At 38.1% G+C, this 13,420-nt stretch overlaps 2 protein-coding genes across 3 annotated transcripts in view; one reads left to right on the forward strand and one right to left on the reverse strand.

The window, feature by feature from the left end:
- The window catches only part of LOC145499291 (uncharacterized), a 189,210-nt gene that overhangs the window by 63,059 nt on the left and 112,731 nt on the right, over positions 1-13,420 (reverse strand). The gene's annotated exons all lie outside the window — the stretch shown is intronic.
- Positions 2,283-5,405, forward strand: LOC145501303 (uncharacterized). Its single transcript, XM_081480787.1, has 7 exons — positions 2,283-2,319; positions 2,703-2,841; positions 3,269-3,362; positions 3,510-3,684; positions 3,965-4,103; positions 4,630-4,877; positions 5,272-5,405. The coding sequence occupies exons 2-7, from the start codon at positions 2,806-2,808 to the stop codon at positions 5,288-5,290; spliced, it is 711 nt and encodes a 236-aa protein (XP_081336913.1). The 5' UTR covers positions 2,283-2,319; positions 2,703-2,805; the 3' UTR covers positions 5,291-5,405.

The following is a 13,420-nucleotide window of genomic DNA, read 5'->3' on the forward strand; positions in this document are numbered from 1 at the left end:
AATAACGATAAAAAGAGTAATCAAATAATTTAAAAATACCTAAATTCAGGGTTCTTATTATAATTTACAGAGCATTCCTTTTGGAAACTGCTAGAATCAACTTGATTCTAGCAATCGTTGACAATGCGAAATTTTGCAAAGGCACAACATTGGCGGCGTCGACAAAATCTGGATCGGATCGGACCGGATCACGGATCGGATCACGGATTGGATCACGGATCGGATCACGGATCAGATCAAGGAAAAAAAATTCAAAATTCAAGATTCAAAATTCATAAAACGCGTCAGCATAGTAATAATAGGATGAACGTATGAATCGAAACACAAAAACTAAAAACACTAATAATATTAAACACCTGATGATTTCAAACAATTTCCGTTTCTGAGACAAGTCTATACTTTTACAAGATGTGAGTTTGGAATATGATATTTCGTACTGGAATAATATGAAACAGACCATTTGTATTTCAAGGAAATACAGCTGTTTTACAAAAAAATATAGGAATAACATCGATAGTGTGAGCGATAACGCAACCCGAGAATAGACAACATTTTAGGAGTTACGTCACGATTTTTAAGTCATTTTTAGGGTCGTAAAGAGTTGCCTTTATATGGAATAAAACCTTAAAATGATCGTGTTCTAGGATAGAAAGCACTTAAGAGGCAAGAACAAATCAAAATGGAATGAGAACCGATAAGGATGGCAAAGATTAACGAGGACTGCAAATGACGAACTTGAAAAACTAGGCTAGTTTTTTCAAGATGCGCAAATCGTGACGTAGCTCCTTTAAAGCAAGTCATGTCCTTAAGCTTTCGTATGTAAGCTTTCTCATTAACTGTAACGCTAACTGTAACGCTGACATCTGGCACGAAAAAGTAGCCGAGAATTAGCTACCGATACTAACAACAATTTCAAAAACGAGAATGGGAGGTTCACGCAAGCTTCAAGCCAACTAACGTTCAAATATAGCTACATCTGCCTGTTCATTACAATTTAAATTTGTCGTAAATCAGGCGCTTATGTGGCTTTTTAAATGACCTCTTGTCATTCTCTGTAATTAACATGTCATCGCGTCAAATTCGGGATTCTTATTTTTATTTAACATATTTTAGTTTTCCACTTTTATTTTTTATTTATTATTATCTTATAAACGATTTGATTTTTTTTTTCTTTAAAACTTTTTTTTTCTGTGATCTGATCCATGATCCGATCTGCGAACCGATCCGTGATCTGATCCGTGATCCGATCCGTGATCCGGTCCGTGATCCGATCCGTGATCCGGTCTGGTCCGGTCCGATCCAGGTTTTGTCGACGCCGCAACATTGGAAGATGGGGAAACCACAACCTTCCTCATGCCACTGGCCAGTATGTTGATTTGATGGAAGGAACTGACATCAACAGTGCAGTAGTGTGGGTGAAACAAGGGTTTTCTCCCATAACTGTAATATTATTACTGTCCAAGATGGCAGTTGCAGTGCGAATTGCGGGAACATTAAACTTCTGGGTTCCCGAGCTAAACGCAGGAGGCTTGCAAGGGATTCCATTCACTCTCACACAAACAAGAGATATCTCTCCAAGAATGAAGTTGTGCAACAACTTGCCAAAGAAAGGCAAGCACGACAAAAAACGCAGAGAAAAGGGAGCAATACTGGAGAGAGAAATTCAATTCACAGTGCCTTGAAATGGCTGAGGAAGATCACGATAATCTTTCTCAAATTTTTTTAAATACCAGTGACCAAAATGTCCATACCGAGATGGCGTGTCTCTGGGAGCAACAAAAACGCCGTCTACAATGCAAAAGCAAAAACGGTTACCGGTGGCATCCAAAGTAAGGAAACAAATTTTTTATTGAATCAATTACAACAGCTCAATCTACTATAAATGATGGTTCAACCTCTTCATATAAGAACATAATTATAAAAGCCCTTCTTTCACAACAAACTGATGATCATTATATAAATGGTGGACATGGGGAAGAGAAATATTTTCCGACCATATCCCTGCTCTTCTTTTAGGTTACAACAAACCATAATATACATGTATCAATATGAATATACACCGTACATAACACATGTATCAACATACTATAATACAAGAATCAACAAAAGGTCATTCTATCATTGTTTGAGTGTATACATGAAACTATCAACATGGACAGCTATAATACATTTGGTTCCTAAAAATGCTAAGGTATATTTTTTTTGCCTCAAATAGAGAGTTATGCGCCTTTGCCTGGATATTTACATGTACCGCCGAAACCCACATGTTTTGGATCCTCTTTGCCAGTTTTTAATTCTCCCAAGCAACAAAACAATAAGGTAAGTAGTTTAAAATATGTTTTCCTGAATTTAATTTTATTTATTTTACAAGGGGTACCATGACTTTGCCCAGTGCTTAAAACTTTTTTTTTATATAGAACGAACAGTATCATTTTGAGTGCCATACTAAATAAAAACCATATCACCTGTACTCATTTACCAGGCCATCCTCACAAAGTACAAATTAACCATGTGCATGTATACGCAATTTGATCACAGTTAATGTGTGCCCCATTTAGTAGAAAGATTAAAAAAAAAAAGGAGGATACTTAATGCCTAAACTGGTAATGGATTCCTATGCATTTTAATAATAGCATCCTGGCTATTAAACTGCTCCATATTATTTTTAAGTTACAGTATATATTAAGAAATATCATTTACAGGCTTTATAAAAACAAAGTCAAGGAGACAGTTGGGTGGAACCCAGAGGTTTTGAGATGGTGTCTTAATGCAGCCAAGGAAAGTGGAACGAAAGAAGCAGATTATATGGGTGGTTTAGTCATTGACGAAATGAAGATTCAGGTACCTTTTCAGACAAGAAAAAATTACTTTCTAAAAATAACGTTAGTTCAGTGTAAAGTTTGTTTGTCCTGGCTTTGCTACAATAACAGCTAAATTAGAAAATATTTCATTGTGTAGTGACATTTACTTAAGTTTGTTGGACACAATGTTTTGTTCCATTAATAAATTATAATTCATACATCCCCCATGGAAAGGATTTTTTCTAAGACCCCCAGCCCCACAGGAATGTCCTATTTAAAACTTCATGAATTTCCTTAAAGTTATTTGACCTTTGAGACCCCGCACCCCCAGGAATTTCCAATCCCTTCCATGGGGGTGTATGGGCATTTTCTGAAGATACATGATCTGGCTCATAGTCGATAGGAGAGCTATAATTTTGTATATTGCAATTAGCTAATATACTTTATCTTTGGTAAAAAATTATCAGGAGAATTTAGAGATGATCAACGTTGGTGGCAAACACAAGCTTGTTGGTTTTGTTGACCTTGGAAAAGGTCATGAGCTCATGACAGCCCTATCAGGTAAGACTAATTTACCTATACTCATCTGTACCGATTGAATACTTGCAGTTTAGAAACATTCCAAGCTGTATTTCACGCTTAAAAAGATTTCCATTTTGGAATCCGCTACTGTCATTAAAAGCAAAAAATTCTTTAATTTGCTTGTAGGAAAAGGTGATGAACCAGAACTTGCTACTCATGTGCTGCAATTCATTTATGTCAGTGATAATGGGTTTAGGTTTCCTGTTGCACAATTCCCATCCAAAGATTGCACTCCAAGCAGCTGCAGTTTGTACTTCTGTTTCTGGGATGGGGTCCTGGCAATGTTGGAGATTGGATTTGAGTTAGTACATGTATAACAATTAAACCTCACGATTAAATAAATCATTAATTAAAATCTGGCATTTGATGTTGGAATATGTGAACCTATATTTCAGTTGATTACCCAAGAATTTATATACTTAGAGGGTTTACATAAAACTTACTTCAGAGAATGACACTTCCATGCAAGTTATTGCAACCTTGAATCTATGAACAAAAAATAAAAAATAGTACTGTTATAATATGAAATTACCAATGAAATAAGACACATGTTCATGTATGGCTTTTTTAGGGTATACCAGGTGGTGCATCCTAGATGGGGCAGAATGTAACAGACAGTTCATAAAACTGCACTACAAGGACAAAAACCCAGTTGAGACCAAATTTGTAGCAAGGAACTTCTACACTGGAGGGCCAATGATTTTTATCATGGATCCAAAGGTATTTTAAATGTTTTAAAAAGTAAATATTTCCTTTACCCTGTCTCATTAATCAGCCTTCAATTGTGGTTCTCTCTAATTTTGTTACACATACTCATACAGCTAACAATGTGTTATCTAGATGCTTCTTGAGTAAAAAATTAGCTTCTGGATAACATATTGTTGGCTGTATATCTCCAGAAAGTCAGACCTCAGAAAACTTAGACTGATCACTTGAATTTTCAGTTAATATGAGGGGAAATTAGTGGTTTTTACAAAGTAAAGATTCGGAAAAACTGTAGGCGATATTCAGACATTATGTTAGAAAATCAAAACACTCTCAAGTCATAATGTGGTTACACTGTTGCTTAAATACCAGTAGTATTAATACTCCTAAGCAGAAATGTTATGATCATGGCCTGATCCATCCCAATGTTGTGGAGAATTGAATTGCAATAATAACTGTTGGAATGATATAACTATAACAAAAGTGTAATATTAATTAAGTTATTAATCTCAATCTATTGATTATTTGATCTTCTTATCAGCATAACATCAAGAAAATAAGGAATAATATTGAAAAAAGCAACCAGAGAGGCCAGCCGAGGTGTTTAAAAGTTAACGGACAACAAATCACTTGGGATCAATTCAAAAGTGCATTTAACTGGGACCAGGAAAGTTTCTCCCTGCCACTGCATGAGAACCTGACAATACAGCATTTTGATCTTGACCCAGCCAGTAAAATGAGGAATAAGCTTGCAGAAGATGTGCTTGACTCCAAGATGCTATTTCTCATGCAGGTACAAAATCACAGCTAATTCTATTACTATGATTAATGATAATTTAATTATTAAAGTGAATTGCAAGGAATTTTTTTTTCTAATTGTCTAGCTATAACTCCACTTGTTTAGCCCTGCTGTTGATTTAATTTTGCTAATGTCAATTGTTATTTCATCTTTTCATAATCAACAGTCTGATACTTATGGTACAAATAAGCCTATTTCATGCATCAGTTAGATGCAATTTTACAGCTAAGTCCATTGATATATTATACAATTAGAACATATTCAAAATTCAATAAAAAAGTGTTATATTTATCCTACTTTTAGTCCACTCTTGACTAACATTTTTTTAATTTATGCAAACCAAATAATATAACAGTACATTACCTCTTTTCACTTATGTCACAGAAATACCAGGAACACATGACAGCCAGTACTGGAGAAGAAGAGTCTGCCCTGGATTCAGTTATATCTCTTTTAGAGCACACTAGTGAACTTGTCAACCTATTTAATGACAGGATGTACATAAACTCTACAAATGATACAAGACTGCAGATCAAGCTTAACAACTTTTATAGTTGGATGAGTCACTGGGAAGAAAAAACTGGAGGAAACAACAAAGAATTTATATCAAGCAAATTATGGTTTGATTTACACTCCATGTGCCTTGGTTTCCAGTCACTGGTCCACTACAAATTATGCAAGTTTCCCAGCTCAGTAATTAAACCTTGCATTGTGAATCAAGACTGTGTGGAGAACCACTTCTGTCAAATTCGTTCATGTAATGGTCAAAATGACAATCCTACTTTCTTACAGCAACAGTCTTCACAAAATTCAATCAGACTGGGGCAAACCACAATTAGCCCTAAAAGTAATGCATCTTGTAACAGTACATGTATAGATCAGAGGCCATCAATTCCAAGTAAAAATAAATACTTTATCTCTTGGGACTAAGTAGTCATGCTGATAGGTGTAGAAAATGTTTTAGTTAATGTTGTAACAATAGGCCATTTTTGGCTAAGGATCAATTCACCACGACAAAGGGCAGTTATATGACTGTGATAACATGATTTACATGTAATAATGTTAGATTATTTGAACTGTGAAATCTCAGCCCTTGCAGGATAATAATTTTTTTTTCCTTTGGAATTTTTGAAAAAATTAATGCATTTGCTTCTCCCCTGGCTGTAGCTTAAGGTTACTTCCCACCTTCGCAGGTGCCCTTCGGGAAAAAAATCGTACGCGCGCCAGTTTCAATAAAACCCCAACAAACTATACATCATAAGAAAGCTTAATAAATGTACTTAACGAAAGAAATACAATTTCAGCAAAGTTTTCTTTTAGGAAGTGTCAGGAGGCGGTAAGGCGTGAAACGACCAAGGCTTCTTCTATTGAATTTATCGGGTATCGGATTCCGCAGTACGAGCAAAATGGCTGCACAGTCTTTTTCACAAGGCATCAATCAACGAAAGTGTGTCGGGCTTTTTCGATATTCTGATTGGTTGTCTAGATATTCACTTCTAAAGTTGGAGTAGCTAAAAATATGCGAGACGTGTTGCGTAAATGGACGCCACGGGAAAAATGTGTTAAATATCAAAATTTCCCGACACACTTTGGTTTGTCATTATCTCTGGAATGTTCTGGCAAAATTTCACGAAAATCCGTCAAATCTGCATACCCTATAAATTCGCTCAAAGTGGATGTATTCCTCCAAAAATCAAATGCGAGATTTTAGCTTGTAAAGGTTCGTAAACAACTCGCGCCACGCCCGGAGATTATCACGCCTAATAAAACCGCAAGCCAATGGAACAACAGCACCTCCCAGTGCCTATGACAATAGATCGAGATTTCCCGGGAAAAGCATCGCATTGCAACATGTTTTTTTTATCTCGCTCAGTGGAGTTCAATTCAAGACGGCGACGTAATATAATGGGCAAAGACCCCAAAGGCAAAGGCAAAACCCGCGCCAAAAAGGTTAAAGGGGGAAAATGTGCCGCTGAAAGACAAGACGTTAAGGAATCGACGGACAGCTTAAGAAATACCCTTACTGCTGAAATGAGTTCCCCTGGGTAGGTTTCATTTTCTTCATCACTTCCGCCAGATTCCGACGAAGAATCTTGTTCGCAGCCTGCACTGACCTTAACTTTGATTTTTAAGCTACTTGCTCCAAGGATATTCGAACACTCCGGATCTTCAGCAGACGCCAAGATTGTCGAAGGCGTTTGGCCAAAGCAAGGGCCTTTGTCACTTTCAGCAAGGTTTTTTTTTTCTTTCCTTGACAATATGGAGCTTTTTCTTTCTTCTTTGAGCCGGTTTTTTTCGTTTTCTTTACCCAAGGCCTTTTTTCTGCTGTTGATTTTTCCATAGGAGTTAGCGTAAAGAGCTTCCACGCGGGAATTTTCGTCAAGTGCGTGATGTAAATAAAAATATGCAAATGACATGAAATACGAGCGATGAGCGTTTGCCGCGAAAATTTCCCCAGGGTTCTCGCCCGTTGACAAGATTGTGACACCTTCCTAGTTTATTAACTTTATTTGAAAATACGTTTTTTCTAAATAACTCGGCCGCTTTTTGAGATTTTTAATGTTTTTCTTTTGGAAACACTAGATAAAATGACGAACTTAAATTTTGTCAAATAAAAGAAAAAACGATTTTTTTGGCCTCTGAAGGTAGGAAGTAACCTTAAGATTCCCATAGGCATGGCAATTCTTCCACATGAAAATACAAAAATTAAAGTTGTTGTAAATAGTTTTGTTTATTAGCCCGCCTTATATATAACTACTGAAGTACACCTGTGTGTAGGGTGTGTATATGGCCAGTAGAATTCTTATTATAGCCTTAATATATGCTTATTTCTAGAATTAAAAGGCAGGTGTATTTGTTTGTTATACACCGTAACTTAAGAATTCTCATTTTGCAAAGGATGGAATTAGTAGTCAAAGGATTGAACTTAGTTTATGAGATTCTCAGTTACAGCTGTATATTAAAATATTGGTATAATAAAATATATAATATTATTAGAATACCTCTTGATAAGCATATCCTGATGTGACCATCTGAATTAGAGTTCCCTACAACCCTGAATAGACTGTCGTCTACCTGGACTGAGAACGGAATGCAGTTATTCTCTGCAATAGCATTCAGTAGGGCTTCCCCTATCACTGTCTCTGTTGATTGTGAAGACACTCTGAGACCATACGCTTGGCATAGGGTTATCAACGGAGTTTTGAGGTAGACTCAGCAGGCCACTGCCTTGATGCTGATGAATCAAGGCAACCAGACGACTGTGTGACACCATCTTGTTTTCACTTCTGTCTTTCAGAATGTCCTTAAAAAAGGCCAACTCAAAGTATTATAAAATTTAATTTATAATATATTGATATTGTCAATCTAATGGGAACTTAACAGTGATCAGAGAAGAATTCATGAAGCTTGAGTGTAATGAAATCAATACATGTACTGTATGACATCCCTAAACAATTTAATTGTTGGTCTATTGTTACTTTAGTAAAGGCAATTGTAGGGAACAACAGATCATTAGAATATAAATATGTTCATTTCAGGAAGGCTTCAATAATGATCCGCAGTATAATCTAGTTGTCAAATAGTTATAAATGGCAAGCTATCAGGATTGATTTTTCAATTCATTTCAATATTAAAAACAAAACATGTTCTCTTACGCTGTAGGATACACTGTCTGTCTTCTCTCTCGTCTTCTCTTCCCTTTGAAGAACTCTTTTTCGAAGTTCTGCACTCTTTTTTACCAGTGATGCTCTCCTGAAGTCTCGTAAAAATTGGGAAGCCCCCATGTTGATGTGATACACTAGTATGCCATCGAAAAGTCTATCAGTTCCTGTGCTAAGAGAGAGGTTCCAAATAGTTTTTTCTTTTTTAACAAAGTTCCTATTTTTAATCAACACTCGTTTTATGTTTCCTTTTTCCTTAGAAGCAAGGCCCCATCCTTTGGTTTCATGTTAAAATAATTTTTGTAAAGTTACAGTACCTTCAGAAATAATAATGGCTAGCTGAAACACTATTGAGCCTTCAGATTTGTGGTCAGTGGACAAGCATCTGTCCAGCAACCAGTGAAAAAGGCAAGAAATTCGTGACCCATCAGATCAGGTCAGGTTATAAAGCAATGCATGTGACTTTTTTTTCTTATTTTTTTGTTCATTACATTGGTAAACTTAACCAAGTAATATTGTATTTAGAATTAATTATTATAAGAAATTTAGATTTTCTGGTAACAATTAAGATGGACAATATCAAACTTTCAATGATGTAGCAATAATCAAGTTAGTGAGCCTTTTATCTGATGCATGAAATATATGTCCATTACCTTGTCTTTAGTGGTATTGTTTTGGAAACACTTTAACCAAGTTGATTTCAATTCTTCATCTTTAGATATAGAATTGATAGCTGCTTCCACCATCCCTTCACGTGCCCTCTTCAAAATGTGCATGTTCAACAAATCCACTCTCCTCCATTCAAGATTTAAGAAGAAAAGGCAGGCCTCACCAGAGATGTGAAGCAGGCCGCGTTGGCGATACTGTCTTGCCTCTGTTACTTGCAAGGTTTCTGAGAACTTGGAACTTTCCTCTAGATGATGATATGGTTGAATGATGTGGAACTGGAATTTGTATGAACATTTTTTTGGACATACTTGCGTGCTCGGGAGAGAACTTTCTCCAGTGCCCAGCCACCAACATGACGGACCTTTGACAGCCCAACCTCATTCATTTCTTTAACATCAAACGCAACAGGTTCACAGATTTCGTCCTGTCTCACAATGAACTTCAACTGTTCCAGAAATCCGAAATAGACGAACTTTCCAGAAATCCGAAATAGATGAACTTTCTATGAGGTGATAGTTGATGAGGCCGAATCAACTATCTCACAGCTTACGTGCAATGGCCCGTTGAGGAAGTGTACCTTTATTTGTGCCAAAAACAACACAAACATACAAAGAAAAATCATCACCATTGAAAAACTGATCCAGCTTGTAAGTTGCCTCAGAAAATTCTTGCCGTCCGATGACAACAACAATGTCATCTTGGTTTTCGATGATGTGGTTTCGATCATCTGAAAAGCATGAAACCAAATTAGTTTAACGAACGTTGGAACTTTTGTCATCCAACAATCGTCATTCAGCAGGAAGTCAATGCTATTGATCTCTTCTTCTTGGAAGGTAGACACCACTATACCTGTTTTCAAGGACAGTAGATAATCTCGGCAAGAAGTAAGAAATTCTTCAGGAGGACTTGAAAGTGTAGATTCATGCCTTGTTAGCCTGTCAAAAACCTCCAGTAGCTCCAGTGGGTAGCAACTTCATCATTATCAAAACAAGCCTGTACTGGCCCATCAAGCATGTCACATGGAAATTGAAAAGGCTCCTCATTTTCCTGGTCAATTTCCTGGTAGCGGTTTCTTACACTTAGCAAATCATCTTGTTGGAAGGGATTGTTACGACAGCAGGAAAGATCCGAAACTGGAGAGCAAAAATGTGCTGAAGAGCAGATTTCAAGTGCCTTTTTCACTGGCTTCAAAAGCTGACGACGATTAAAATTTACAATGTGTATGTGTTCAGGAGATTTCACCCTGGAAATTGCCACATAAATTAGCCCCGGAACGTACTCTCCCTGTGACTTGTGGCCCATGACAGCATAAGCAAGGACAATCGGAAACTGTGACACGCTCCCAACTCTTTGACCATTTCTGTCCCGCTTGATCCACGTTTCCCGCCCTATTTCAACTATTCCCACCTCTTCAAACTTCACCAACAGCTTGCAATTAGGTTTAAGTTACAAATTAGCTGCTCCGGGCCAGCTCATACTCCTTGATTTGTCATTTTCATAATCGGCATGAGAGGTAAACAACTCTCCAGGGATCGCATCGAGCTGCCGTCTGTTTGCAAGCTGAACTGGAACTTTCCTCAAGTAAATTTGGGTGGCAGTACGCTGAAGTTCCCAGGGTAATTTACGGAGCCCCGTTAGTGCCATATACGCGCGTGTACAGCATCGTATTGGGGATGTATCCTTTTCTTACCTTTGGCGCGACGTTTTTTGCTGGCGCGACTCTTTTTTTTCTGGTGCGACTTTTATTGCTGGCGCGACTTTTTTTTCTGGCGCGACTTTTTGTTGCTGGCTCGACTTTTTTTTTTCTCGGTAAGTACTCCATGTATCCCTTATTATAGTGTATTTAGAACTTCTTGTTACTTCTCTCATATTCCCTGTGCTTCCATAGATGCATTCCTCCTTATATTTTCTCTTGTATTTCCCTATATATTCCTCTGTATTCTTTTGCATTCCCCTATGTGTTACTCTGTGTTCCTCTGTATTCTCTTGTGTTTCTGACCTAGACTTAGAAGTAAAGAGGCAATCAATGACTTCATTATAATTGAAGCCCAAATGATATGATCAATCATATCATTAATCAATCATATGATCACGGAGGTCTATCCGCCATGTTGATTTACTTGAGTAGTAAGTGATTAAGGACAGCGACTCCTCCCGGAAGGTTGGAAAGACCTAGCGCCAATAAATTATAACACGGTTGAGACTTGTTCTTGAAAACGATTTTTTGCTTAATTTTTGATCTAATGCAGGACTAGATATTTATAAAGAGTATTGCTATACTTGAAGTTTCTTGTGGGCGTAAACTAAGGTGAGAATCGAGCTTGTTCTGCCTGTTGTGGTTTTCGAGGTGTCGCATTTCATAGCATGGTTTTGTGTTTTTCTACGGATAATTTCAACTGTAAACACAGAAAAAAGCAAAAAATAAAACTAGCTACCTTCCCCTATTGATTCTCTCAATTAGTTTACGAATACGGTAATATTCAGAACTAAATAGACCAATATATTTCGATATCTTAAAATTCAGCCTAAAACAATAGACCTCAGCACGAGGCTCTGAGCAATAAAGCCCACAAACTCTGTAGTTATTCCCCAGAGCCTCGTACTGAGGTCTATTGTTTTAGACTGAATTTTAAGATATCGAAATTGGTCTATTAAATCGAGATCGTTGTCAGTCGAGTCAGCCATCTTGCTCAACCAGACGCTCAACCACACATGTTCGTACTTTGAACCTGCAATAAATCTAGCAGCGGTCTACAAATGAGCGCCAGAGCAAAAAGTCGGGCCAGCAAAAAAAGTCGCGTCGGCATAAAAAAGTCGCGCCAGCAAAAAAAGTCGCTCCAGAGGTAAGAAAGTGTTCGCCAGAATGAAAAAAGGATACATCCCAAATATGATGCTGTACGCGCGCGCGTATGGCACTAACCGGGCTCCGTAGTAATTGCCTTTGCAAAGAGGTTAGATACTGTTCGGTGGCGATGGAACATTCCCCCTCTCTTATCTCCGCCAGAGCCGCCAAAAATTCTAGGTTTTGCTGCCGAATGACTGTCGTTAACCCGAACCGATGTGAAGCTGCAAAGTCGAACAGGGGAGAATAAAACATGAAGCGGCCTTCGTCAAATAAATTCGGCACAGATTGCAGCTGCAGGAATTCTCCTATCAGAACCATTTGTTTTCCTGCAAATGGAAGATTTTTGCAATCATCATTCGCCAGTTCGTGGTGCAGGAAGTTGACAAGTTCGAACATCCTCTGGGACGACATACTGGCTTCGTCCCAGACAATTATGTCGAGGGCTTTAACTCGGTCTCGAATTACGGAGTTTTCAGCCGAGCGATCAATTACTTGTCGCCAAGGTAATTCTGCCGTCGATAGGCCAGAAAACGAATGAACAGTTGACGCTACGCCGCGATCATACACTTAACAAGCAATGCCGCTGGAACATATGACACCTCCTTTCCTTTCGCCTTTCCAATAAATGCTTTTACGAGCTCGCTTTTATCAACGGCAGCCTGAGAAGGGAAAACCGGGATTCAAAAAAGTCGCTTAAATCAAGTTAAATCGGTTAAATAACCGCACCAGGAGCAAAGAATACATCCATGGAATAAGGTAAGCCATTTTTATTGAGAATTTTCACTTTTACCTACCTCCATGGATATCTTGTAGAAAATCCTACATAAACCCTTATAATTCGATGCCATATTGTGTTGCTTGTGTGGTTCAGAGAGAGAGCTTGAGCTGCCTGTGATGACACTGTTGTTTATGGTGCTTTGTAGAGAGCTAGGACGTGACGTCATAGGCTGTCAGAGGTGTCATTAGTACTGTTACAGCTTTAAGCCTCCCTCTCTATTTTTAAGGTGGCTGTGGTAAACTTGTCCTGCCAGTCCGAGTTTCACTTGTTTGTCAGCAAGCAATCCATGGATGTCTGCTTACAACAAGCATCGATTACGGCTATCGATCGATGCGAGTCTTAAAGGTAGCTTGCGTCACGACAGTCCATACAAAGTGTATACAGTCAACAGGTCAAATCTCGCCCGCAATTACGGACATCTGCTATTACGGACAACCCGCTATCAAGGACACCCCGCTATTACGGACATCCCACTATTTAAACACGGACCTCGCTGTTACGGACACCCGCTATTAATGTACGGAAACAACTCCCGCTCATGATTCGGAATCCTCCGTAGGAAAAAAGATGGCGACTGGT

The sequence above is a fragment of the Orbicella franksi genome, chromosome 10, assembly GCF_964199315.1.
Source record: "Orbicella franksi chromosome 10, jaOrbFran1.1, whole genome shotgun sequence".
NCBI lineage: Eukaryota > Metazoa > Cnidaria > Anthozoa > Scleractinia > Merulinidae > Orbicella > Orbicella franksi.